This window comes from Eubalaena glacialis, chromosome 3 (assembly GCF_028564815.1).
Source record: "Eubalaena glacialis isolate mEubGla1 chromosome 3, mEubGla1.1.hap2.+ XY, whole genome shotgun sequence".
Taxonomy (NCBI): domain Eukaryota; kingdom Metazoa; phylum Chordata; class Mammalia; order Artiodactyla; family Balaenidae; genus Eubalaena; species Eubalaena glacialis.
This window is the reverse complement of record NC_083718.1, coordinates 605,911-633,080: the sequence shown is the minus strand read 5'-3', so window position 1 is coordinate 633,080 and position 27,170 is coordinate 605,911. Positions and strand designations below refer to the sequence as shown.

The window sequence follows — 27,170 nt, the reverse complement described above, 5'->3', positions numbered from 1 at the left end:
ATTTTGTCTCCTCCTCTGGTTACAAAGAATGAGAGAAAATGGGATAAATGTCATTCGGTTTTGAGACTTTGTCAGCTGTAAAGCTCTACCCCAATAAAAGAATTACATATTATTTGCAATGCTTACTGTCATATTAGAACAAAGATATCCTTGGCAAAGTCTGGCTTCACTGGGCCATGACTTTTACATGTGGAAAAAAGCCATTTACACAACATTGTATATCAACTAATTTCAATAAAAAGATTTTTAATTCAAAGAAAAGCCATCAGAGAAGGAAAGAGACCATAGTAAAGCCTCTAAGAAGTGAAAAATTTCAAACAGGAATATAATCCTCAAATTAAGTAGTCAAATAAATAATGAAAATCTCCATTTAGAAACGTGATAATTTTTGGTTTGACACTTAAGTATCTAAAAGCGATATCATGTAATCTAACCAAAACTTTTAGCCTCTACCAATAAAATGGTTCATAACATCATTTTTTTTCTAACATAAAAATAGCATTTCCAGGGCTTCCCTGGTGGCGCACAAGTTAAGAATCCGCTTGCCAATGCAGGGGACATGCGCTCGAGCCCTGGTCCAGGAAGATCCCACGTGCTGTGGAGCAACTAAGCCCGTGCACCACAACTACTGAGCCTGCGCACTACAGCCCACGAGCCACAACTACTGAGCCCGCATGCCACAACTCCTGAAGCCCGCACACCTAGAGCCCACGCTCCACAACAAGAGAAGCCACCGCAGTGAGAAGCCCGCACACCGCAATGAAGCCCCTGCTCACCGCCACTAGAGAAAGCCCACGCTCAGCAACGAAGACCCAATGCAGCCAAAAATAATTATTTTTTTTTTTTAAAAAACAGCATTTCCATACAAACAAGATAATAGATTGCAAGGAGTTCCATGTAAATTCCCTCCTGAAATTCATCTTAATTTCCTTTAAAAACTTTAAAATGGTTTTATTTTAACCCTTTCAAAATAAAAGTACAGCTATATTATTTAAAAGCTCAATTATTTTCCTGAACATTAAAAAATATATTCCTTGGGAAAGCAGTTAAGTAGGCCATTGACGCTTAAAAACCCTCAGAGAGGCCTGAGAAACACCAGGTAAACATTTTCCTTAGTCCTAGCACTAACCAAGCAAAAATAACTTACAGCACATTTAACTGAGAGAAATGTTTGAAATTATAAAATTGACCAGTATGAAAATAACTTTCATCGAATGCTAAAAGATTTTTCAAAAACACCGTGAAAATTCACTCTGTAAATGATCCACTGTTAGCACCCACATACTTAACATACTGGAATACTGTTTTAATCTTTCTAGAGGCTGACATCATTTTAAGACCTAACCATCAGCAAAACAAGAAAGTACACCCTCTACAGAGCTTACTACAAGTTAGTTCTCTGATTCCCTGCAGGCAAAACCAATTAAAAATCAGTGTCAAAAGCACATTCTGGTTAGTTTACAAATAACAACATGAATTAAGAACGAAAGCATTTTTCTAATTTCGTATATTCTATCAAACCCAGTCATCACTGAATAAATGCACTCACAGGATTTTAATCCAATGCCAGCAGAGGTAAACTCAGTGTTGTAAACACAGGTTCTTATAGTTTCTATGTTATCAACATTACCACAGAACTTCGGTGCAACTTTTAAGGATCCAAACAAAGAATTTATCTTAGTATTTTAAGGCAAGTTAGAAAAGCTTTCTGTTGAGCTTAAGATTTATCAACCTTAATAAAGATTTCAGTAACACATATATGAAATACAATTTAAAAGACTACTTTCTCATCAATTAAATGGTTTGTCAGTAAGATGTCCTTAAGACACCTGCACAAATGGAAGAGGTAGTACAAGGCACAGCATAATCATTATAAATTCCCACTTATAAATTGTAAGAACAGACTTACTATTTATGAACCCCTCAGGCATCCTATGCCACTCATGACGACACTGATAGGTGTCTATCAGGAAAGCTTTGTAATACAAAAGGCTTCATTCAAAGTCTTCCCAAGGTAAATAAAATGCTAGTGCTGCTGCTTCTCCCTTGCTTCTTACTTCCCTCTGGGCAGACTTGGCCCCAAGCAGCTTTAATTAGCCACCAATTTGTTCAAAGCCTGTTTAAGATCTCCGGTCCTTAGTGAGCCACTAGTAAAAACACTTTGAGGATTTCCTTTATAGACTATGGAACCACACTTTTATACCCTAAAGCCTAGGCATTTAAATTGTAAATAGAATTGAGTGTATGTGGATTTTTCTCGGAAGGCTCACAGCTTTCACCAGGGTCTCAAAGGGGTCTGTAACCAAACAAAGGTCCTGAGAATATGTCTGGCTTTCCTTTAAAAATTTTGCACCTTCAAGTTCTTATCTTACTACCCCAACCCACTTTCTTTCAATCCCTTCTCTTTTTACTTAACCAAGCATAATAATAATGGATAAGACACTTGTTCCTCAGAATGTAAGCAGACGATTAGTATAGGACCAAAAAAAAAAAAGAGCAACGCACTGAAATCAGAAGACCAGAATTTGCGATTCGGTTCTCTTACCACCACTTCAGGAATCTCAACTTTTCCATCTGGAAAGTACGAACAATAGCTACTTTCAGGACTATGGTAAGAATTGAAATTACAAATGTAAAGTTTGTTTTATTATAAAGCAAAAATAACAAGTATTACATGACATTAAGTTCTGACCACTGAAATGTAATTTTCCTCTAGCAAGAAGTGAATGCAACCTCAACTTTCAAGGAGCAACTGACCTCTGAAGTTTACCTTTAAGGACCCCATCCTTTCAGCCTAACTCTAGTTAGCATCTAGTGGCCAACCAGCACTTTTCATCATAGCAATTTCAACACAGGTTAAAGAGTTCCCCTAAATAAAGCAAATATTTTATAATAACTGTAAATGGAGTATAACCTTTAAAAAAGAAGAGGGCTTCCCTGGTAGCGCAGTGGTTAAGAATCAGCCTGCCAATGCAGGGGACAAGGGTTCAAGCCCTGGTCCGGGAAGATCCCACATGCCGGGGAGCAACTAAGCCCGTGCGCCACAACTACTGAGCCTGTGCTCAAGAGCCTGCAAGCCCGCACGCCACAACTACCAAAGCCTGCACGCCAGAACTACTGAAGCCCACGCGCCTAGAGCCCGTGCTCCGCAACAAGAAGCCACCACAATGAGAAGCCCGCGCACCGCAAGGAAAGAGTAGCCCCCGCTCACCGCAACTGAAGAAAGCCCGCGCACAGCAACAGAGACCCAATGCAGCCAAAAATAAATAAATATATAATAAAGTTCCCTTTTAAAAAAAAAGAAGCAACATTAAAAAAAAAAACAGTATATTTGGGAGAGAAAAGAACTTTTTGTTTTAACTTGCATCCTGACTTTTTAAAGATAATTATATATATTATGTATTAAATCCCTCTGTGTATACATTGCTATTTTATACATTTAAGTCAATAAAGTCAGAATAAGCTTATATAAAATTAAAAGCAAAAACAAAAAAGGGCTCCCCTGTATCATCCTCATCTGTCATTTCTTCAGTGCTGAGTTTTAAGGCACAGTGGTGCCCTTTACCACCTCCTGTACAGTAGAACAGATGTTAAAGAGGGTAGGCTCTCAGTCACACTGCCTGGGTTCAAATCCTGACTCTACTGTGTGGGTTTGAACTAGGTTAATCTCCCTGTGCCTTAGGTACATGTAAAAAGGGGAAACCAGGAGGCTTAAATAAAATAATAGCGGCAAAGCCTTTAGACAGGTGCCTGGCATTTACAAAGTAAACGGTGAAAAAAAAAAAAAAAAAAAGATAATGATTAGGGAATGTTCATGTTGCAAAGCTTTGTAGTTTCCAGGAAGCCTACTGCAACCTTGTTTTTGTTTTTGATTGGTTATGTTTAACACAGTGGTTTTGATTCTCTAATCTTCATTATAAATTTGTATAAGATAGAATTCATTAATATATACTACTCAAGGTCCATTAATCTATTTTTTTGCTGTATTCTTTTTCCAGCATTGAGATACATGCATCTTGCTTTTTAAAGTCAGAGAATGTACTGTCAGATTTCCGTGCTTAAAGAGCTTCCTAGGGAATTCCCTGGCGGTCCAGTGGTTAGGACTCTACGCCCAGGTTCAATCCCTGGTCAGGGAAATAAGATCCCACATGCCGCGTGGTGTGGCCAAAAAAAAAAAAGGAAAAAAAAAGAAAAAAGAGAGAGAGCTTCCTGTAAGACTGTCTTCGGTTTATTAATTCAAGGGTAGAGGCAGTTAACAATGGATCTGCCAAGAGAGGAGCTGCGAGTGTGGCAATGGAATTCAGCTCCTGTAACACAAAAAACAACACTCTAGTGGGCAAGCCTACATACCATCCCATATCAGTATTTTATATTGACCAAGCCATTTCCTGTATGTCCACTACATAAAACTTCCTAACTGCATACTCTCTTATGGGACAAAGACTAAGCAATAGAATGGGTTTAAAATACTTTTTTCCTAATACAAAAGTAATGCTTATTACTGAAATTTCAGAAAAAACATATAAAGAAGAAAAAATGAGCCAAAATCGCAGAGAAAAACCTGCTACGTTTTGTTACACGTCCTTCCAGTATTTTTTCCAAAATGCTTATCTTCACAATTTCAAACCAAAAAAAAATTATATTGCCTTTTACTTATTACTATACTGGGAACATTAACATTTCATTGTATTGATACTTTAAAAATTTCTTAGTATTGGACATTTAGGTTATTTCCGTTACTTTCCAATGTTATTCATTATAAACAAAATATCTATACCTTCTAGGAAGCTTGTTTCAGCTCCATTCAGGGTCACATTTTACATACTGCAGTTACAGGAAAAAAGAAATCAACATGATCACAGTGATTGCAGGTGCCTGCCTGAGACTGCCTTTTATGAATGATGGCGTGTTCTGCCTCTATAGAGAAGTGTAAAAATGGTTATTAAGGAAGAATTTAAAATGAAAACTACCTTCATAGAACAGTGCTATGGATGTTCAATAAATGTTACTGAACAAGTAAAAAGTCTAATTAGGAAAATTAATTTTAAATGTCTCTATAAAGCTAAAGATTAAAAAATATAAAATCAAAAAAGCTCTGCTAAAAATTTGCCAGTGAAGAAAACCTGGTGACAAGAATTTGGAAACAAAGAGAACAATGTTTTAGTAAAAACACATCATGCTCCTTATTTAGATACGGGCAACTGTATCAAGCGAGGTTCATATTGTAGCACAGGGTTTACTTTAGTTAAGTGTAATACAAAAACTCCCACAGCTTTAGTGTTCAAATCATTCCACAGCCAACAGAAAAGACTGCAAGAATAAATGTCCCTTTAAAAAAAAAAAAAAAATTTGCCCATATACCCAGTCAGTCCTCCTCAGAACGGTCAAGGTCATCAAAACCAAGAAATCTGAGAAACTGCCACAGCTAAGAAGAGCCTAAAGAGACCTGACAACCAAACGCAATGTGGTGTCCTGAATGAGATCCTGGAACAGAAGAGGACGTTAGGCAAAACCTGAGTTCATCTGTGTAAGTTCATGGACTTGGGTTAATAACAACAGTGGTTCACTGATTATAATAAATGTGTCACACTAATAATGCAGAATGGTAAGAAAAGGGGAAACTAGGTGAGGAGCATGTGGGAACTCAACTATCTTCTCAATTTTTCTGTAAATCTACAACAGTTCAAAAAAAAAGTCAATTAAAAAAATCATTTGGATCAATTTTTATCTTTTGTGTTCCAAACTCTTCTGATTCCAACAGAGAGCTCTCAAAAAATGAAACACAATCTTATCTTTAATATAAAAAATTTTAAACTTGACAAAATGAGACCAAAAAGGCCCACTTCGACAGTTTAGTTGTTACTGGCTATGTGGAAAAATTTATTGTTTGCCTTTTTGAAAACACTTTAAGATTTTCACTTCACAGAAGCAACAGATAGGCAAATAAGGGAAGTTTTTACCAAACCCTCTACTGGTGTTATAATATCCTCTTCAAAGGTTGAGCACAAAGAGAAACTGCTTATGCGTAGGTCCTAGATTTATTCCTATTGAGTCAAGCCCTTGCAGAAGTAAGTTCCTTTTTTAAAGTACTGCAACTCTCAAATTCTTGGCCTTAGGTCCCCTTTAAACTCTTAAAAATTGATGACCTCAAAGAGTTTTACTTCAGATGGGTTCTATCCATTTATTTTTATTGCATTAGAAATTAAAAGACATTAAAAAAAAACAAATTCATTTAATAATAAGCAAAGAATTGGTGAGAAGAGTTTTATTTTGCAAATCTCTTTAATGTCTGGCTTAATAGAAATAAGCTGGATTTTCATATCTTCTGCTGTCAATCAGTTGTTGTATATGTTGTTTTGGTTAAAATATATGAAGAAAAGCTGGTCACAGATAAACATTTAGTTGAAAAGAGGAAGTTCCCGCGGACCTGCTGAAAAGGTCCTGTGAACTCTCCAAGAGTCCTCAGCCCAAACCTTGGAAACAACTGCCCTAACAGATCCCTACAGGGTTCCCCACCCAATCTGCCCCTCCAGAGAACTCTGTCCACACAGATTTTAAAAGCAGCCCCTTCAAGTGTTTTCTCCATGCACTAACAATGATTTCTTGACCTGTTCGTGTAATGCCAACGTTTTTAGAAAAGCTATATGGCAACCCAGTCTTCCCTAAAGTCCTACCACCAAAAAGAACCTGAAAATACCAATGCAATCATTTGCAAACATACACGGACTTTTGATAGTTGCACTAAGATAATAAGTACCAAGGAATAAGAACATTTGTTAAATGTTCCTCCTATAGATGGGGCTTGGTAAGAGCCAGTTTGCAGTTTTACACAACTTCGTTTAAAAGAATGTTTTAATTTCTGAATATTAAGTATTTGGGAAGGCAAAGCATTGTTTCTATGGACCATCTATTAGTAAATGAAAACACACCAGTAAAAAAGAGACATGTCGGCACTTCCCTGGTGGTCCAATGGTTAAGAATCTGTCTTCCAATGCAAAGGATGCGGGTTCGATCCCTAGTTGGGGAACTAAGACCCCACATGCTGTGGGGCAATTAAACCCACATGCTGCAACGAAAGATCCCGCGTGCCGCAACTATGACCCAGCGCAGCCAAAAATAAATACATAGAGGCATGTCATGGTGTTTACTTATTAAGCATTAGTCCCAATAAGTTCCTTTTCCACCACTTTTAATAAAACTTGGAAATGATAATCTGTATTTACACGGCCTCTACGTGACTTACATTGGTTACTGTTAGAGCCATATGACAATATTGACACAAAACAGTCCTCCCATTGATACTGCTGCTCAAACCTCAGAGAAATAGCTTCCTCCCAGGCCCCTCTGTAGGAACAAGCTAAGTACAATCTGGTTTATAAACAGTAAGAGGGAATAACTAGATCACACGGAGGCCATCTTACTCTTCCAAAATGTCCTTAACAGATAACTACCAAAGTTACCTGGAGTGATTCATACAGATTTTTGGCATATCCCAAAAATCTCATCAAGCCTATAATGGAAGTATCCTTTTAAATTCACAGAGGGGACTTCCCTAGTGGCGCAGTGGTTAAAAAATCCACCTGCCAATGCAGGGACACGGGGTTCAAGCCCTGGGCCAGGAAGATCCCACATGCCACTGAGCAACTAAGCCAGTGCGCCACAACTACTGAGCCTGCGCTCTAGAGCCTGCGAGCCACAACTACTGAGCCCTCGTGCCACAACTACTGAAGACCGCGCACCTAGAGCCCGTGCTCTGCAACAAGAGAAGCCACCGCAATAAGAAGCCCACGCACCACAACGAAGAGTAGCCCCTGCTCGCCACAACAAGAGAAAGCCCGCGAGCAGCAACGAAGACCCAATGCAGCCAAATAAATAAATAAATAAATTTATTTATTTTTTAAAAAAATTATAAAATTCACAAGGAAGGATCCTAAGAAAGCTAAATCCCTAGAACAAATCATCTTCCACTTAAATGGGCTGACAACATGATGGCCAATCATGAAAAGTTAACAGGAAAGCATTATACATTTCAGGTCATTCACAGACATCTTATGGTCACTGAATGAGTCCAGAAGAAATTTCAGATCCCTCTCCCTTACAGCAACTGTAACTGGTGCAAACGTTACTTCAATATGCCTACACCAAACTATATTATGATCAAGTAGCTACAGTGCCACGGTTCCCCCCTGCAAGGAAATTATTTAGTAAGTAGTTTTGATTGTTTTCTTTCATACCTAGGATCCCAGTGAGGAAAAGGCAGTTTTCTGGCAGAAAACTGAGACTGCTAAAGTTAAGAGAAGATTACATACTTCAGAAAGGTTCAAAAAATGATTTGTCAGGCTTCCCTGGTGGCGCAGTGGTTAAGAATCTGCCTGCCAATGCAGGGAACATGGGTTTGAGCCCTGGTCCGGGAAGATCCCACATGCCACGAAACAACTAAGCCCGTGTGCCACAACTACTGAACCTGCGCTCTAGAGCCCATGAGCCACAACTACTGAGCCCACATGCCACAGCCACTGAAGGCTACATGCCTAGAGCCCGTGCTCCACAACAAGAGAAGCCACCACAACGAGAAGCCTGCGCACCGCAACGAAGAGTAGCCCCCGCTCGCCATAACTAGAGAAAGCCCGCGCGCAGCAACGAAGACCCAATGCAGCCAAAAATAAATAAATAAATATTTTTTTAAAAAATGATTTGTCGGGGAAGGGGTTTAGGAACGAGGTTGAACTCTGCCCCCTCAACCTTCACTCAGCAACACCCAAACTTACCTGGGCACCAAGGGCAGGGAAAGTTAAACATCCCACACCCTAACTTTAAGGCCTCATTAGATCTGTAAACACTTGCTGCTCTACACCTTTAGTACTTTACAAACTGGTGGTCACTCCTGGAGATTCAAAATCAAAGTCAGGAAAGGGACAGTAGTGACACTAAAAATCAGCCTGAGCCTCAGAGAAGATACTAAAGGGTAAATCTTTGTTTTGTTTGATGTTCCATCTCAAGAAACATTTGCAACTGCACTAAAAAAACAAACAAAAAAAAGAGCAAATAGTAAGCCACACATTTCACTAAAAGCAAATGTTTAACAGCTCTTCAGTCCTGCTGCAATTAAGACATATTAACTATACATCTAGCAATAAAAGTGGAAATAATTTTACAACACATATGATCCCTAATAGCCATATCTGAAGTAAAAGACTGAAGCTCGAACCTGAACTGGAATTGCTAGGAAGCTGCTCTGTTTATCCCACTGCCGATCATCTAATATTTACACAAGTACAACCTGATAGTCTATTCAGTATACTCTAATTCTGACCATGCTTCAAGGCTAGATCTCCTGTATGAAAGATAAAAGGGTGTACTATTACACAGGCAAGCTCAATTTAGGATGGTAGATAAATAAATCTCATGTCCAAAACTCTTAAAATAAATTTATAACGTATCTCAGTGTTATTGTTTTAGAGAGAGCACTATCTTATTTCTTTCACATTTATTGCCACATTTAATAATCAATTTGGGGAATCCCCTGGAGGTCCAGTAGTTAGGACTCAGCGCTTTCGCTGCCAGGGCCCAGGTTCGATCCCTGGTGGGGGAACTAAGATCCTGCAAGCCATGCGGCACGGCCAAAAATAATAATAATTTGATTTAAAAGATGACCCATTTTAACCTAAAATATGAGGAAGTTCCAGCCTAATAAAACTGGTCCTCATTTGAATGGCTGCCTGGTATCAATGGGACACACTATAAAAACTCTTCTATTATCTACTTTCCCAGATTTTAAATAGAGGATTTTACAGCTGTGTCTACAGTTGAGACTTAAGAAAATCATCACCAAGAAGTCATGTAAGTCTGAAATACAGGCTCAACAAACCAGCTTTTTTCTCTCCTTGGCTTCCCAGCACATTTCCTGCGGCCTCCAACTAGATCCTCTTTATTCCTTAAATGCTGGTGTTTCTGAGAGTTCTCATGATCCTCATTCTCATTCTACACTCCTATTTCCTCCCTAACCCTGGCCTAACCCAATGCCTTCCCAGATACCCCCAGGCAGCCCCCTCTCCCCATACTCCACCCACCTCCATATCCCCCCAACCCTAATATCTCCAACCATTCTATATACAATTTCCATTACTTGCACACATCCTATTATATAATCTAATTACTGATCTTTCTCACCAGCAGACTATGAGTTCCTTTAAGTCAAAGTTGTAAACTGCAGAACCTTAACACAATTCCTGGCACTTACTGACATATCAATAAATGTACTGAATTCAACCCATAACCAACCCCAAGGACCCAATCCATTTCTTCATTCACCAGAGCTGACAGAAAGGATTCCTTAGTTTCTTGTAGTGGAGCTGAGAATTTCTATTAATTCAAAGTCAACAGGTAAGAAAATTCCTTAGATTGGCTTCCCTGGTGGCGCAGTGGTTGAGAATCTGCCTGCCAATGTAGGGGACACGGGTTCGAGCCCTGGTCTGGGAAGATCCCACATGCCGCGGAGCAACTGGGCCCGTGAGCCACAACTCCTGAGCCTGCGCGTCTGGAGCCTGTGCTCCGCAACAAGAGAGGCCGCGACAGTGAGAGGCCCGCGCACCGCGATGAAGAGTGGCCCCTACTTGCCACAACTAGAGAAAGCCCACGCACAGAAACGAAGACCCAACACAGCCAAAAATAAATAAATACATAATTTTTGTAAAAAAATTTAAAAAAAAAGAGAATTCCTTATATTAACAGCTGCCTAAACCTCATCAGGAAATTACCTAAACTAGTAGTTCTCAAACCTAGCTGAGCTTTCCAAGGGCCAGAGGAGCTTCTTCCATATTCTTCCAATTGAAGCTAAGCGGTCACTGAAATTGATGAGCCAGGAGTTTCCACACAAATGAGCCAACCAACCAAAAGTATATGTAATGGCCAAGCTCATACACATTGATAAGTTAAAAAATAAGGGCACACGGTTTACTTAAAATTCTATAATTACATTTCGCAGACAACTATAACAGACAAAACGAAATGGTACTGTACTTTGGTATCACGTAAGGGCAGCTTTCGAGTTCTGATTTTCCTGCAGTGCGTTAGGATAACCAGAAAGAAGCAAAGGAAGATCACACTCTCCTTCCCAAAAAGCCCAGCTAATTTCTGGGATCTACGAAAGGAGCCACTGGCCACCACGTATTAGAAAGAAGAACACTGAACTTGGAAGTAAAAAGCCAGTTTGGAATTCCCCAATTTGTCCTTTAAAAGCTGTGTCACCTTAGACAAGTCATTTAACATCTCTCAGCACAGCTTCCTTTTCTATAAAATTGTCCTTGGAATTCGCTGGCAGTCCAGTGGTTAGGACTCAGTGCTTTCAATGCCATGAGCCCGGGTTCAGTTCAGTCCCTGGTCAGGAAACTAAGATCCCGCAAGCCGCACAGCACGGGGGGGAAAAGAAAATCCTACCTTAGCAGCAAGAACTAAGTTAACAAAAGGGAAAAGGGAGCCCTCCTACACTGCTGGTGGGAATGTAAATTGGTGCAGCCACTATGGAGAACAGTATGGAGGTTCCTTAAAAACCAAACACAGAGTTACCATAGGATCCAGCAATCCCACTCCTGGGCCTGTATCTGGAGAAAACCACACTTTGAAAAGCTACATGCACCCCAATGTTCATAGCAGCACTATTTACAACAGCCAAGACATGGAAGCAACCTAAGTGTCCATCAACAGATGAATGGATAAAGATGTGGTACATATATACAATGGATTATTACGCAGCCATAAAAAAGAACGAAATGATGCCATTTGCAGCAACATGGATGGACCTAGAAATTATCATATTGAGTGAAGTAAATCAAAGACAAATATCATATGATATCACTTATATGTGGACTCTAGAAGATTACAGCAATGAATCTATGTACAACACAGAAACAGACTCACAGACATAGAAAACAAACTTAGGGGTACCAAGGGGGATAAGGGAGGGATGGGGAGGGATAAATTAGGAGTATGGGATCAACAGATACAAACTACTATACATAGAATAGATAGGCAACAAGGATTTACTGCGTAACACAGGGAGCAATATTCAATATCTTGTAATAACCTGTAACAGAAAATTATCTGAAAAAGTATATACATAACTGAACTACTTTGCTGTACACCTGAAACTAACACAATATTGTAAATCAACTACATTTCAACTTAAAAAAAAAAAAAGATTCATAATTTTCCATCTGCCGTCTCATGTAATCCCAATTTCATGTGGATATAGGCAATATAAATAATGGTTAAGAGTACTGTGTGGGCTCATATCAGGCTCCTCCACTTAGTAGCGGTGACCTTGAGCCTGTTTACTTACCTCTTTATGCCTCATCATGTAAAGCAGGGCCAGAATTATCCTCATTTTAAAAGGCAGGTTAGGGCTTCCCTGGTGGCGCAGTGGTTAGGAATCCGCCTGCCAATGCAGTGGGCACAGGTTCGAGCCCTGGTCTGGGAAGATACCACATGCCACAGAGCAACTAAGCCTGTGTGCCACAACTACTGAGCCTGCGCTCTAGAGCCCGTGAGCCACAACTACTGAGCCCACATGCCACAACTACTGAAGCCCACGCGCCTAGAGCCCGTGCTCCGCAACAAGAGAAGCCACCAAAATGAGAAGCCCGCACACGTAAGAGTAGCCCCGCTCGCCGCAACCAGAGAAAGCCCGCGCACGGCACAAGGCAGCCAAAAATAAATAAATAAATAAATTTATTAAAACAAACAAAAAAGTTAATGGAATAAAACCTTGAAAATCCAACCTCAAGGCTGGAAGCTCAAGGATAACATGAAGATAATGGAACACACACCAGAAGCCAAATGTTTGGATTCCTGCTCCACGATTTTTCCATGAAATCCCTATTCTCTGCAAGTTTTCATGTCCTAGCCAGCTAATACCAACCGCCAAAAACAAATTACCTTGGATCCTAAATCAAATTTTAAACCCTGTTCCCCTCAAAAAAAATCTGATGAGCAATTATCTATTAACATAAGTCAAGGATGTATTTTACACTTGGAAGACAGGAAAAGCCACAAGGTTAGCAGTGGAAAAGAAAGTAGTTATAGAAAGGAACCCAGAAGAATGGGCTGCCATTAAGTACAATCTTTAAAAACCCCAAACCAGGGCTTCCCTGGTGGCGCAGTGGTTGAGGGTCTGCCTGCCAATGCAGGGGACACGGGTTCGAGCCCTGGTCTGGGAGGATCCCATATGCCGCGGAGCGACTAGGCCCGTGAGCCACAATGACTAAGCCTGCGTGTCTAGAGCCTGTGCTCCGCAACAAGAGAGGCCCGAGCACCGCAACGAAGAGTGGCCCCCGCTCGCCGCAACTAGAGAAAGCCCTCGCACAGAAACGAAGACCCAACACAGCCAAAAGTAAACTAATTAATTAATTAAAAAAATAAAAACCTTTAAAAACCCCAAACCCACACCCTACACAAATCCCCGAAGCCAGCCTTCCACTGGAAAATCTGGCGGCTGTTCTCAATTTGTCCAAAATATTGGATAAGAGCCTCTCTGCGAGAGGAAAAAGCTTGGAATACCTGGAATTTTACAAAATGGAGGTTACAGTCCCAAAATTCTCTTTCTAGACCTTGCTCATCTTCATGGCCTCACCCCCTGTCCCACAAATAAAAAGACACCAGAGTACAAATCCTAAGAGATCCTCACTCTCGCCGTCCAAGTTAAAGCCTGGCAAGGATGACATGTTCCCATCTGGTTTAAATATCACCAAATGATGAGTTGGTATAACCGCACAGAAAATTGGGAGGATCTTGCCTTAAAGACCTTGAAATTATGTGGTTTTGACAGGATTTGTTCTTTGTCTCTGGAGTTAGCAGTGGAGTAGACGGCCATGTTCAGGTATCTGTATCATAGGAACGCATGCTTAACAAAAGCTCCAGCCAACTGCTGAAAACCCACTCAGGTTTAAATTCAGTTTTCTAACACTACAATTTGATCAAGCTGTGAGGTGGCAAGAATTAATGTAGGAATGCACAAAAATCTGCCTAGGGCCACACAAGGAACATAGCTGGGAAGAGAAGCTCAGCCTAGCTATGTGCTCGCAACTAAACTAAAACACTTTCAACATTTCAAGATTTTAAAACTTTGTATGTACACCACTAGACAGTGTTTTAACACATGCAGAAAACCGTATTGAGTGAATTGCTTGATTCAAGACAAAAACAAAAAAGCCACACTAGTAGAAATACAATATATACGGGTCCACCTAAGAAGCAATGTTATGAGATCCCATAACATATTTGAACAAAAAAACACGGTGAATCTGATCATATAGAAGCTCTAATTAGCTTTATTTAAAAAAAGAGTCTGCCTACTTGTTAGTAAAAGAATAAAATATAATCGGGCTCTGTCCTGAAGACCAAAATAAACCTTTTCCCTGACACCTCTTCTACTTTTCTCCCCACTTTACAAGTAACTTATTAAAGACTCAATCTACTAACCCTTCAGGCAAGAATTGGGACTATTTAAATTATGTTAGACAAAATATAATGCTGCAGGGCTTCCACAGCATCACAGCCCTCCCACACGAGGGGAAATTAAATAATTTTAAACACTTCTTAACACAAAGCTTACCAAATACAAACTCCTGCTTGTATAACACACATACACTGCAAATTTTCTGTAATAATTTATAACAGCTCTACCTGAAAAAAATTTTTTATTTCAACTAATTTAAAAAAACATCCAGGTACAGAAAAGCTTCATCTAAACCAACAGAAGAATTTACATTTTGTATATTCTAGTTCTGATGTTGGGGTTTTGACTTTTCAAGTTTCACTTTTAAAAATCCCTTCGCTGTAGGAGAAATGAGGGATATATATTTGGCACTAACCCTCGTCTCTCTAAATCTGTCCCCAGACCCTTCTTAGCAGCGAGCAAATAAAAGCTCTGGAATTTAAGCTCCTTGCAATGCATCAATTAATCTGGACAACAGCTCTAAGTCAGTGTCAGATCTCCTTATAGCAGGTAAGAAGGCATACATTGGAAAAAAATGACTCTGTCCAAGGTCGTGATGGTATTAGATTCAAGATTCTACCCACTCATTTAAAAAAATTTGGAAACACTGACTCCTTCTTTTACGTAATAGAAAAAATAAAAATCCACATACACTCCACTTGATAAAGCTTATTTTTATCCCTGCAAAATATTTCTTAAAATTTACATCAGTTGTAAAATAACATTTCCAAGTGAAATGGAATCAACAAGTTTAAAAAAAAAGTCGTTTATTATGTCACCTTCTGCCTAGTGATGTTTAACTTAGTTCCTGAAAAATGAAGTTATTTATTATTTTGGGGAGGAGAGTGCTTAGACTTTAAGGGGTTATTTACAGAAAATATTTTTCAATGGCCTGACTTTTAAATCACTTCTTTTGAACATCTGAGGCCATCTAAATGTTCATCAGCAATTCTGCTGAAACAGGAACTGCATCATCGAGGCTGGAAGTCGAACCACCATCTTCACAGGAAAGTGAACCTAATGACATCCTGACCAGCCACTCATTAGACCCTTTGACTCGCATTTCCTTCAAACTCCTTTTCCAAAAGGGACTTCGTTCTACTTCTTGGTCACTCCCGACTCCCAGCTCTGTGCTGCTGAGATGACGTCAGACAGGAAAATGGACCAAGAGCAGGAAAGGGAACGACGGGCACCACCTCTGACCACCACCTCTGACCACCATGCCTCTGCATCCAGGAGCTGGCCTGACAGCGGTCAGGTTCCCACACAGGCTCCAACAAACGTGTCACAAAGCAACAAAGGCCCTGGAAAGACTGAGAAATCCAATCCCCATCCTGATTAGGCAAAGAGTGGCCATCTCTCACTAAAGGCTAGAAACCTCATTCCTAATTGCCCAAATCTCACTCACCCTGAATAAGACAAAAGCTAAGCCAAGTTGTTCTCTACACCTGAGGTCACTAGTTTGCTCTCAATTCCAACACTGCTGCTCTGCTTTCTGCCCTCTCATATCCAGGAAAATACGTAAAGGGACTATATTCTCTACACTTTTGTGTGTGCTTGAATTATTTTCATAATTTAAAAAATGTCATTTATACCCTGGAAATGAAGGCTCTAGCAGAGCAAAGTAACTGGTCCTAAGTCCAGAAAGAAAACTTAAACGATTAAAAGAAATAAAACAGAGGAACAGATGGGATGACTCTAGGCCATGTCTAAAGGCATATGACAATGATGCTTTAAGAGGAATGGTCTACAATTAAAATTCTGAATGTTTAAAAAAAAATTTAAAAAGACAAGAATACATTTAGTCAAATTCTTCCATCTTACAGTTATGAAACAGAAATGTCCCACTGCCCTAGAGGCGGCTTCTCCCCGTTAGTCTTCATAAACTTGGAGGTTGAAAAAGCAAAGTCACCATTGAACTCATCTAATAGTTAATGACAGAAAAAGCATTCTTAGAAGAATTTTTTTTAGGTGTACAAAGGTAATATCTCATTTTTCTCTTTAATCCCATGCTAGGACACAGCAGTTGATAAATACTTAAGAAATCCTTGTTAAGCTGCATACAATTCTCATGTCTTAGACAAGTTTCTCACAACTCAGATTTTAAAATCCACTTATTAGCTTCTCAAACCTTAAGCCATCGAAAGTAAATGAGAGTGGCCCAGGTGATACGGCACGGACCCACTCACCCCAAAGGGACGCACTGGTGTGCTTCTGATGATTCCTCGTCAAGGGACCCAAACTTAGAGATTTCTGAAAGTATAGTCAGCCCTTCAGTTCCCAACATTTAGTCCACATAATTAAAAAAACTTTTTTTTGAGACTGCAGTGATCTTCTACACATAAAACGGGTATATTAGCATAATCTCCAAAGAATATCTAATTCTCTTAGAAAGGAAAAATCACACCACCAGCTCAATGCAAGAACTGTACAATGAGGAAAGCCAGGTCTTTCCAGGTAACTGGTTTTTAAACCCATTGATGGCCTTTGCCAAGAGATACACAAGTAGGCTTCGTGGAACCTAAATCCAGGAACCTAATTAATCAGCACTTTCATTTGGGGGCATGAGGTCTCCCTCTATCCTTTTCTACAACCAAACTTTAATGTGGCCCAATTAAAACAATGAGAGGTTACCAAAGCCTGCAAAAAGCTCCCATTTACAGCACATAAACCAGATTCCTTTTTGTGTTTTTTTTTTTAAATTGAATAGTTCACAATGATATTTTTGCCTTTCTAAAAGAAAATTCTCTCACTGGCAGATTTCTGTCTGCCTATATTAAAGTACTGTAAACATCTGGACTTTGTTATTGTCTCCCAAACTAAACAAATAAGTAAATGAGTTTACTACTGATCTATCAATCAGAAATAAAGAAAATTAAGGACCTTAGAGACAAAGAATGAAACTGAGGATTGATCATTTTCTCTAATTTTTCTTATCAGTGTCTCTCAATAATGAACTCAACACCCCAGCTTTAAATCAGAACATTTATTAAGACTCTTCAAAGGCAATTCTCTAGTCATTCTGCTCTTTAAAAAAGGTTTGGACTGCATGTTTAAAAACAAATCCTACAACCACAGGAAAGGAAACTTTTCCAGTGGGGGTGGGGATGTAAACCTTAAGCTGTCTCATATATTTGCAATATCACTCACATTCCATTCTAAGAGTCTATTATTAACTTGTTGATTAGTTCACTAAGAGTTACAGCTAGATGGATGTCTGTGAGTGTGACCAATCTACCACTGGCAAAGTCAAATTTAGCTAATCACCCATTCAAAGACTACAACAAATGAAGTTTGTTTTTACTTTAAGGCAGACACATTCAAACTAAAACTGTAGGACTTAATCCAGCCTCCTACCAAGTGAGAAAATAAAGTTCTTCTTTTGAGAGGTATAGTTCTAAATTTCCCTTTAAAAACTAGTTACAATTGGGTACAGGGTTTCTTTTGCGGGTGATAAACATGTCCTAACACTGACTGTGATTGATGGTTGTAAAACTCCATGAAAATACTAAAAACTACTGAATTGCACACTTTAAATTGATGAGCTGTATGGTAAATATATTATGTCTAAACAAAACTGTTATTTTAAAAAAGTAATTATAAGTTCTTCCTTTGCTCAAGAATATTTCTATTGATAAGCTTTTCCCCCAAATATTAAAAGGTTTAAGGTGGCAAGGAATCACAACTAGAGAAAAATTTCATGACACCAAAGAAACTGGAAAAACAACAGAGAGGATTAGGCCACAGTCAAGCAAACGTAACATTAGGGAGAATGATGGGCTGGAATGAGAGTAAAAGAGCTCTGTATCACTCACACCTCCCCCCATACAAAGAGAAGTGTATTTAAGTTCCTTCATGTTCTAAGGGCGGAACCAACAGGCTCAATCAAAGACACTGACTGGATTAAGACACTGACTGTATTAGAACATTTGAAAGTTTTACACTTTGGCTATGAAGCCTAAGGGATCAAACTAACGACCGCAAGAAGTTAAAGTTGAAAAATGTGTCTGTTGTGCCATCTGGGGTTTGACTTAAATCTCTAGCGTCTGGACACCTCCAGAGAAGAAATTTGTGGAATCTGCCTATCTATGGCCAAATGTTACATGTTTGAGAGCAACAGAGTAAATTACTGAAGCCATCAAATATATTCCTATCAAACTCGAGATTGAGAAAAGTATTTACTGAGCAGTCCACTATTTTTTGCCTAATAGTTACACCCCTAAAATTAATCATCTCCAAATACCACAAAGTGACACGGAAAATATAATTTGTCCTTAAAAAGAAATCTAAGTACATCAAGGAGGAAATGAAAATTTGCATTCTAAAGGTAACAAACCAGAAGTCAGATTAACTGTAAATTGGGGAAAAAAAAAAAAAAAAAAAGTCCAGGAAACAAGCCTAGTTATCCCACATACTTGATGTAATTTGAAAAAAGGTTTACTACCCTCTTTAAACTTGTAACTCAGGATCTGAATATCATCTTCTTGATTTTATTACCTTTTATCATATTTATCTTACTATATTTTCACAAATTTCTGTGAACCTCAAGTTTTCAGTAGCAAAGCAGTTTAGGACCATCACTAAGAATCAGCTATAAATTGAAGCTACATTAAGTACCATTAATTAAAGATGCAAAGGTAAGGACAAAAGGAAATAGAAATGCTTTGTAATTCTTCCCCTTATCTCCGAGAAATAAAATACCAATAAACCCAATCCCCATTTTAATACAGTCACTTGTATTCCAAAAACTTAGTGGTCACAAATCATCTAGAAACACGGGCATTATATAGCTATCGCCATGGAAAATATTTCCTATCTCTTGGTTTGTTGCTGCTTTATTTCAACTATATGAAACCACTTGTTCACAGTTAGCTTTCTAAAAGAAAACGGTTTCTAAAACAAAGACTGTTTACGTCTCCATCTCTTAAGATCCCTTTGTTCCAACAAGACCCTTCTTCAAGAGCTACAACTTCTGGAAAGGTTTCCCTTTTTGCGGTTATATCAACTAGAAATACTCCCAAACTCTTTCCAATTGGCATAGGAGTTTGTTAAACAAAGGAGGAAGCAAGCCTCCTCCACACAAAGGAGGTCTCCAAAACAGAGCACTGGTTATGTTTGTGGATTATTTATTTGTGCCTCTTTAATACTCTTCTCCTCAGCTGTAGTAAGTACCACTCTCAATACAAAATGGTGGCCATCACGTCTGTCTGACATTCAGAATGGGGAAAGGCAGTAAGATAACACATTTCGCAGAGCTTACCATTAATATTCTGGCCAAGATGCGGAAATGAGTAGCCAAACCTAACCAGGGCAACACTATCTTTCTAGGAAAAGAACCCGACAAAAGGAATAGTGTAGGAAAGTAGATTAAGGGTTTACCCCGGCCCTAGAGCACCACAATACCAACATGGAGGACAACTCACTCCCAGGAACCGACTGCACACATTTGGGCTACCGAGAACTTACTCAAGTTGCCTAGTTTCAGAATAGACGCCCATGGATGCAAGCGCGGACTATTCATAGTCCCCGTCCCTAACGCTTGACACGAAGCTCCGCTGCTACCTGCCCATGCCCTATTCTTCCACAACTAACACCCTGGCCCCAATCACCGCACAACTTCTGCAGGCCTCTGCGCTCCAACCGACACGCACTTCCCTTAAGCAACGACAATCAACCTTGTCTATTTCTTCAGAGAAAGGCATCTATTCTCAATCATCTCCCCCATCCTAACTGACCAGTTATTCCCGGAAACAGGTATTTCATCTTCACTTCAAACTAGTCCAAGAAAAACTCCAATATAGAGTCCGCGTTTCAATTCGGGGGGAGGGGGCACTTGGGATCAGACAGACTCAGTCGGGATCTCCCTCGACACAGCTCTCCAGGCTGAGCGGTTACGCACAGAACCCCTCAACTCCAACGTCATTACAAAGAGCAAGCCTAAGAAAGAAAGGGGCGGGAGGGGGGGCTTCCTCCGAGGGAGCGGGGGCGGAGCGGGGAGAAGCTTCGCAAACTGTCGGAAAGGCAGTTAAACCTCCGGCCAACGGTCCCGGCCCATCCAACTGCTCAGGCCGCCTCGGCCGGTCCGAAAGGTGGGCACAGCCCAGGGGTGCGGAGCTTGCGGCCGGGGGCTGGGGGAGGGGGAGGGGAAGTGACGGGAGAGGAGGGGGAGGGGGAGGGGAGAGGGGGGAGGGGAGAGGGGGCAGGGGCCGGCCGGGCTTCTCCGCCGACGTTGCAGCCGTTGGTGACCGTTTCGGGAACACCCACCCTCACGCCCACCCGGGCAGGAGGCTGCGCGGGGGCCTCCGCTCCGGGTAGGGACGCGGGGCGGCCTCCGCCTTCGGGGCTGACACCGCCCGCCGCGGGCAGCTCTCGGGGCGGGGGCCGGGGAGCCTCTGGGCGGCCGCCCCCCGAACCCCACGCTCACGCCCCCTCAGCACGTCCGCTCGTCCCGGCCCGCGGTGCCTCCGTCTGGCGCCGTCGCCCCGCCTAGTCCCCGGCCCGGGGGGCCCGCCAGGGGTCCGGGCCGGGGCGGGGGGTCCGGGGCCCGAGGGTGGGGCGCCAGGTGAAGCCGCCCGGGCCGCCGCCGCCTCCACACAAAGGACCAGGGGCTCCGCCGCCATATTGAAAACTTTCCTCCTCGCGACAACTCGCGGGGCGCGCACCCCGCACCCCCAGCGCCCCGCACCCGCCGCACCCGCGCCCGGGGGCCTCCGCGCCAGCCCGCCCTCCGCCCCGCGGGCTCCGGCGCACGGCCGCGACCCCGGTGCCCGTGGTGCCGCCGCCTCTCCGTCCGCATCCGAACCCCGGCCGCGCTCCGTCCGCTGTCCCCGCGCCCCGCGCAGAGGCCCAGCCGCCCGCCGGCCGGCCGTGAGCCCCGCTCGAGACTCACCGGCGGCGGCCGCACCTTGCAGATCCCGGTCTGCTCGGCTATGGGCCGAATCTTGTGGATGAAAGCAAAAGGGTCGGCGAACTCCTCCCAGCTGGGCTCGAAGACCGGGCACTCGGGCGGCGGCAGGAACTCGCCCAGCGGGCCGGGGCCGCCGAGGGCCGGCGCGGGGCGCGGGCCAGGGGCCTCCATCCTCGCGGCGCCGCGGACGCGGCTGAGCGACGGTTCTCGGCCTCCTCCGGTTCCTTGGCCTTCCTCTTAATCTTTCTTCTTCTCTTCCTCCTTTTCCTCCTCCTTCTTCTCCTCCTCCTCTTCCTCCTCCTTCTCTTCCTCCTTCTCCTTCTCCTCCTCCTCCTCCTCAGCCTCGGATCCGGCTCCTCAGACTCCGACTCCGACTCCGACTCCGACACCGACCGACGACGCCGCACCGCGCCAGCCACGCCGTGCGCCTCCGCCGCCACGGCGAGGAAAAGGAGTCCCACCCCACCCCCACCCAGCCCGTGCTGAGCGCCCGCCCCCGGGCCGGGCGGGGCCGCCCCCGGGGGACGGAGCTCGTCCTCACGGTCCAGCCCAGCCGGCACCCACTGACGACGTGCCAGAGCCCCTTCCCTCCCTCGGGAAGTTACGGGTCTGGGGGAGAAGCCGGGCCCACGGGTGGACGCTCCGTCCCGTCCCGCCCCGTGGGAAGCGCCGTGGTGGAAGTGCAAAGACACCTAGTCAGACCCCGAGGGGCGCAGGGTGTCGGGGACGGAGGGGGCTTTTCCAGGTAGAGGGAAGAGCTTGAACGTGACAACAGCCTGTAGGTGAGAAAACAAGTTAGGAGGATAATAAGCTAACACTCTGAGCACTTCATCTCCTAGGCCTTGTGCCACGTGCTTTCATGATTGATCTTTAATATACACAGCAACCCTACGAGGCAGGTACTCGTTTCCATTTTACGAATAAGGACAGCGAGGCATAGGTTGATCAAGAAATTTGACCAAATTCCTAGGCTAACAAGTGGTGGAGACCCCACTTACTGGAAGGTAGGGTGTTGCAGGGAAGTGTGGTCTGCGAGCAATACACGGCGAAGCTGGATGTGAGAAGAGCGGGAGCCTTGAAATAATCCAGATGAGGAATGATGGGGCCTAAATTAAGGCAGTGGTGCTATTCATTAGGAGAGAGGGATGCAAATGGAGAGCATAAAAGTGACAAATTGGGGAGGCGCGATTCAGGGGTGTAGGTACATGCCTGAGTGGGTGCGGCCGCTGGCATCGCTGGGGAACAAGAAGTCAGTCTGGGGAGGGAGCTCGTGGGTCCACTTCTGGCCATGTTGAGTCTGAGGTGTCTGGTACAGTTGGAGATACCCAACAGGCTCAGCGTATAAATCAGAAGGGGAGAGATCAGAAGTGGAGATGTAAATCTGGGAGTGATAGCCTGAATGAGAGCCCTTCTTTATCTGATGCTTACTGTGTGTAAGGCATCCTTGTAAATGCCTTGTGTGTAGTGGTATATTCGCTCCTTGAAGCTTCACTCCCATCCCTCTGGGGAGGCACTGCTATTACCCCCATTTTGCAGAGCAGATCATGAAGGCACAGAGAGTTTCAGTCACTTTAAGAGGTAAGAACAATTTTGACACATGGGGGGGGGGGGCGTCAGGTAATGTCCTGCCCCAGAAAAGGGGAGAGAACTCAAAAAGTAGGACTTAAACATTAAAAAAGATCTCTTTTATCCAGAAAGCAGCCAAACCCATGCAAGGACTGTTTGCCAGGGCCTCCTTCGCAGGTAGGTGTCAACAGAGTCCTAGCCCTGCTTTTAGATTGACCTGGAGTAAAGAAGTCTCATCCTTGAGGATTCTTCGACTAAAAGGCCGGCGAGGGGAGAAGGCTCCTCTTCAGGAAACTCTTAAGTAAACCGAAAGGTCCTCGGAGAAGGCAGGCCTTATCTGTCTAGGGCTTTGGGACCTAGCTAAGCCACGACAATGGAGACTGAGGCCAAGAGCAGCTGGCATCCTAGTAGAGAAAAAGTCATCGGTGTAAGAAGGATATGAGATAGCAAGTTAGAATCTAGGTGCGGGGGATAGAGGAGTCGGCTGCAAAAAATTCTTTTAACTTTGCTGAATCAAATTTTTTCACAGTAAAACGTTGGGGAGAAAAAATCCTCGTTGTTGCTCTTTGCCGTGGGCGGTCTGTGCTCTAGAGGGTCTCTCTGGACTTGATTTCCTGTCATGTGCTCTTTCCTAGGAGCGACCGACGTTAAGACTATTTTCACACTTAGCATTGGCATCCGCCAAGCCAGGTAGGCATAACTTTGAGGAAAACTCTAGACACGTACGGATTACGACCGAGATGCAGGACAGCGAACCCACGGAAAACTCTCCAGTCCCCAGCTACACCCGGGCCGCCCCCGCCCCTCCCCGCCTCGCGTCCCCAACTTCCGGTAGCGACCCCAGCCACGGGATTTCGTGGCTCCAGACGGCGCAGCGCCTGTCGGCTCCCGGCGGACGCGTCGTGACGCTGAGAGAGGGTCGGCCGCCGGGCGGCGAGGGGACCATAGAGGTGCTCCGCAAAAGGCTGCTCCGCTCGCGGGGACGCGGAGGCGCTCCCGGCCCTTTATGATGTGTGTTTACATGCGCGGAGGGATCCATCCAGCTGACAGCGGCGCCGCGCCGGTCCTTCTTTTTTTAAAGAGCCCGGCCGCGGGCGCTGATTGGCCGGCCGGCGTGGGCGCTGATTGGCCGGCCGGCGCGGCGCTCGGGGGCGGGGCACGCGCCTCATTGTCTGCTCCGCGGCCGCCGAGCTCCCTAGTGGCTGGGCTGCGCTTTCGGCCGGAGGTCCGGGTCTCCGGGCAGCTGGCAGCGAGGCAGGGGCGGGCCGGCGTCGCGGCCGGGGCCGGGGCCGGCGGGTGGCAGTCCCGGCGGCCGGAGCGGAACCGAGCCCTGTCCGGGTGCCACGTCTCCAGGAACCCCTCCTCACCCGGGACGACACCCCGCCCCGCCGGGCTCCGTCTCCAGCCGCCGCCTGTGTGCGGCCCCGGAGCGTCGCACACGTCCCTGGGGTCTCTATCCTCCTCCCGCCCGCTCAGCCCCCAGGCCTCCCGAACAGCCTGCCCGACCCCACCCGGGCCCGCGCCCCCGGCTCTGCAGCCTGCACCCCGGGCCGGCCGGCCGGTGATGGGACGCCCCAGCGTTCCTTCCGGGCGCCGCAGACTCGCAAACCGGGGGGCGACCTGGTCCCGCGCCCACCTCCGGACTGGGCTCCGGGAGCGGGGAGGCCGGCTCCCCGGCGGCCGCAGAGGGGGCGGCCCGCGCGGCACGTAGCGCACGTGGAGGGCAGCTCCCGCCCCGAGGCCGCCGCCGCCTCCGGCCGCTTTCCTGGCGCGCGGGGTGGGCGTGGGCCTGCCCTCCGCGCGGCCCCCGGTCTCTGCGCGGCGTCTCTTCCACAGCGCCCGTCCCTCCCCAACGCTGTTGGACCTCCTCTCTCCTCTCCTTTCCCCTAATTTCACCGACGCACAGGCCTTTCCTTGGCCTCCTCACGATCCAGCTCGGCTCCTCCCTCTAGTTCACTGTCGTCCTCTCCCACCCCTTTGGGGGCCCTGGAATGCTTGGTGTCAGATGTCCCCTGTGGAGACAGACCCACAGACGTTGAGATCTCAGGATGAGCTGCCGCCTTGGTGGCCTCCGTGTTTTGCTTTATTTATTTTGTGCACTCCCACGACGTCTCTCTATTCCTGTACCTTTAACCAGGCATTTGTCTTTTTCCACTGCCGTCCCTGCCCTCTTGCCCTACACAGGCAAGGGTCTCCACCGGATTGTAAACCGCTGGAGGGAGGGAGTCACGGTCTCCAGCCCGGGACCAGGCACGTGGTAGGAGCTCCACACGTTTGTTGAAGGGGAAGGGAAATGGCCTTTAGTGTCTGTGGCTCCGTCTGGCCGAGGATGGAGTTTTGGACCGGACAAGGAGAAGAATCTGGTTGCCCAGGGGAAGCAGGAAGAGGTCTCACAACAGATCAGTGGGGGGGGGGGGGGGGGGGCGGCGGGGGCGGGGGGAGCCCACGCACTGGGATGCGCCCCTGACATTCCCCAGCTCCCCTGCCCTGCTTATTTCCCTGGAACCAGCAACCTCTCCTGCTCTGCTGGACGTCTCTTTGGTGGGACTTCTGTGCTCCCGGTTCTGCCCCAGCCGCAGTTATGGGGGCTGCCCTTGCAGATTAACTCCCACGGAGACAAGGGTCTCATCCCTGGGCTTCTGTCCCTGGGAAGCTGGGCTTGGGGAGGCACCTGGTTATACCTCTTCCTCCTCCCCATCCGCTCTTCCTCTCCAGTCCTGGGACCCCTTCTCTCTGGCTCAAAGGGATCCAGGATCAGGACTTTGGTTTACCTGGGTGTGTGGGTCCCTCCCCAGGGAGCCTCAGTCCTGGTGCCGCCAGCCCTGCCCATAGGGGTGGGGCGGGGCAGCAGCGTTACCCACACTCCCTTCGGGGTGTTTCCTCCCATTCAGGTTGGGCCACTTTGGAGGTTCTGGACTCTGCTGGGAAAAGCTGAGAGGCAGAGAGAACTCAAGTTCCCTGTTCACACTGCAGCCGCCACCATCACCCCTAAGGAAGGTCTCTGGACTGAGGACCCCTCTCAGCATGCTCTAGGGCCTTGGATGGTTGGAATGTTTGAAATTCTCTGCATCCGGGATGAAAGTCTTGCAACAGGAATAAAAGGACTTCTACACTAATTATATCTGAACTTCCCAGAGCACTCCCGTATCCACCGTGCTCATTTGAAATCCAGTGTTCAACCAAATCCTGTCACATGTCCGGCACAGGGTCTGACACAAAATCCTAACGCCGAGTCCCTTTCTTCTCTCCCCTGGCAGGAAGGGATGCTATTTGAGCACCTAGAGATACTGTGCGACCAGGAATAAGACCACACCAGCGGCTGGGAGTAATTCATAGTCTATTGGACATACCAACCCTGTGAAGTAGATGGGTGATACTGTCACCATTTTTCAAATGGAGAAACTGAGACTCAGAAGAGTTAATTAGGCAAAATCACACAGGTGACAACAGAGCCAGGACTGGAATGGGAACACTGGAGCCTGTGATCTTCCCTAAACACCAAGCTGAGGAAAGAGGACATGGAAGCCCCATCCCAAATCTGACCACCAGCTGGCCCTGCAGCTGCCAACACGTGTCCATTCTCTCCCCTCTAAGCTGCGCTGGTTTCACACTTTCTGGACTGTCATCTATAGTACCTTCGCTTACATTCTAACGGTTTCACAAAACAATACTTGCCTTTATACAGTGACGCACGTGCTGGTTGAGATTCATGAGGTTGGTTTTGTAACCTGTTATGGATTCTGACCCTCAGTTCTAAAAATGCTGCTTGGAGGTTAGTTTTTCCTCTTGGTAGCTTTCAAGAAGACGTAGCTGCAGTAGTTTCTTCACACCCACCTCACCTCAAGGTTTGGCCATTGCTCCTTGCCACGTCTTCCCTACATCCTCCAGAACGCTGTCCACATCACATACAAGATCAATCCCTATTGCTTATCTCTTCGGTCTGCTTGGTACTGTTTATTATTCACTTGGCTGCAATCTTCTATTCATTTCCCTCCTACCTCTGCCCACAGCCCTTCAACTCGAGGGGTCACTTTGTGCCCCATCTTTTCAGGTGCCCAGTATAAGACCAGGGCCTAGCATAGTCTTCAAGTCTCCCAAGACCTGACTTAGAGCAGAGGCCAAAGACTCAAATGCCTACAGGGGACAGAAATAAATGAGAGAAACCAGCCAGGTGGACGCTGAAGGAGAGAATGCACATCCGGCTAC

The 27,170-nt window shown here is 45.0% G+C and overlaps 1 protein-coding gene across 1 annotated transcript in view; it reads right to left on the bottom strand.

Annotated features, from left to right (window-relative positions):
- The window catches only part of KDM5B (lysine demethylase 5B), a 71,403-nt gene extending 49,640 nt beyond the window's left edge, over positions 1-21,763 (bottom strand). Inside the window, exon 1 of the mRNA XM_061187238.1 lies at positions 21,381-21,763. Within this exon, the coding sequence (XP_061043221.1) occupies positions 21,381-21,569 (189 nt within the window). The 5' untranslated portion in view covers positions 21,570-21,763. The remainder of the gene's footprint in view (positions 1-21,380) is intronic.
- Positions 21,764-27,170: the final 5,407 nt, after the last annotated feature.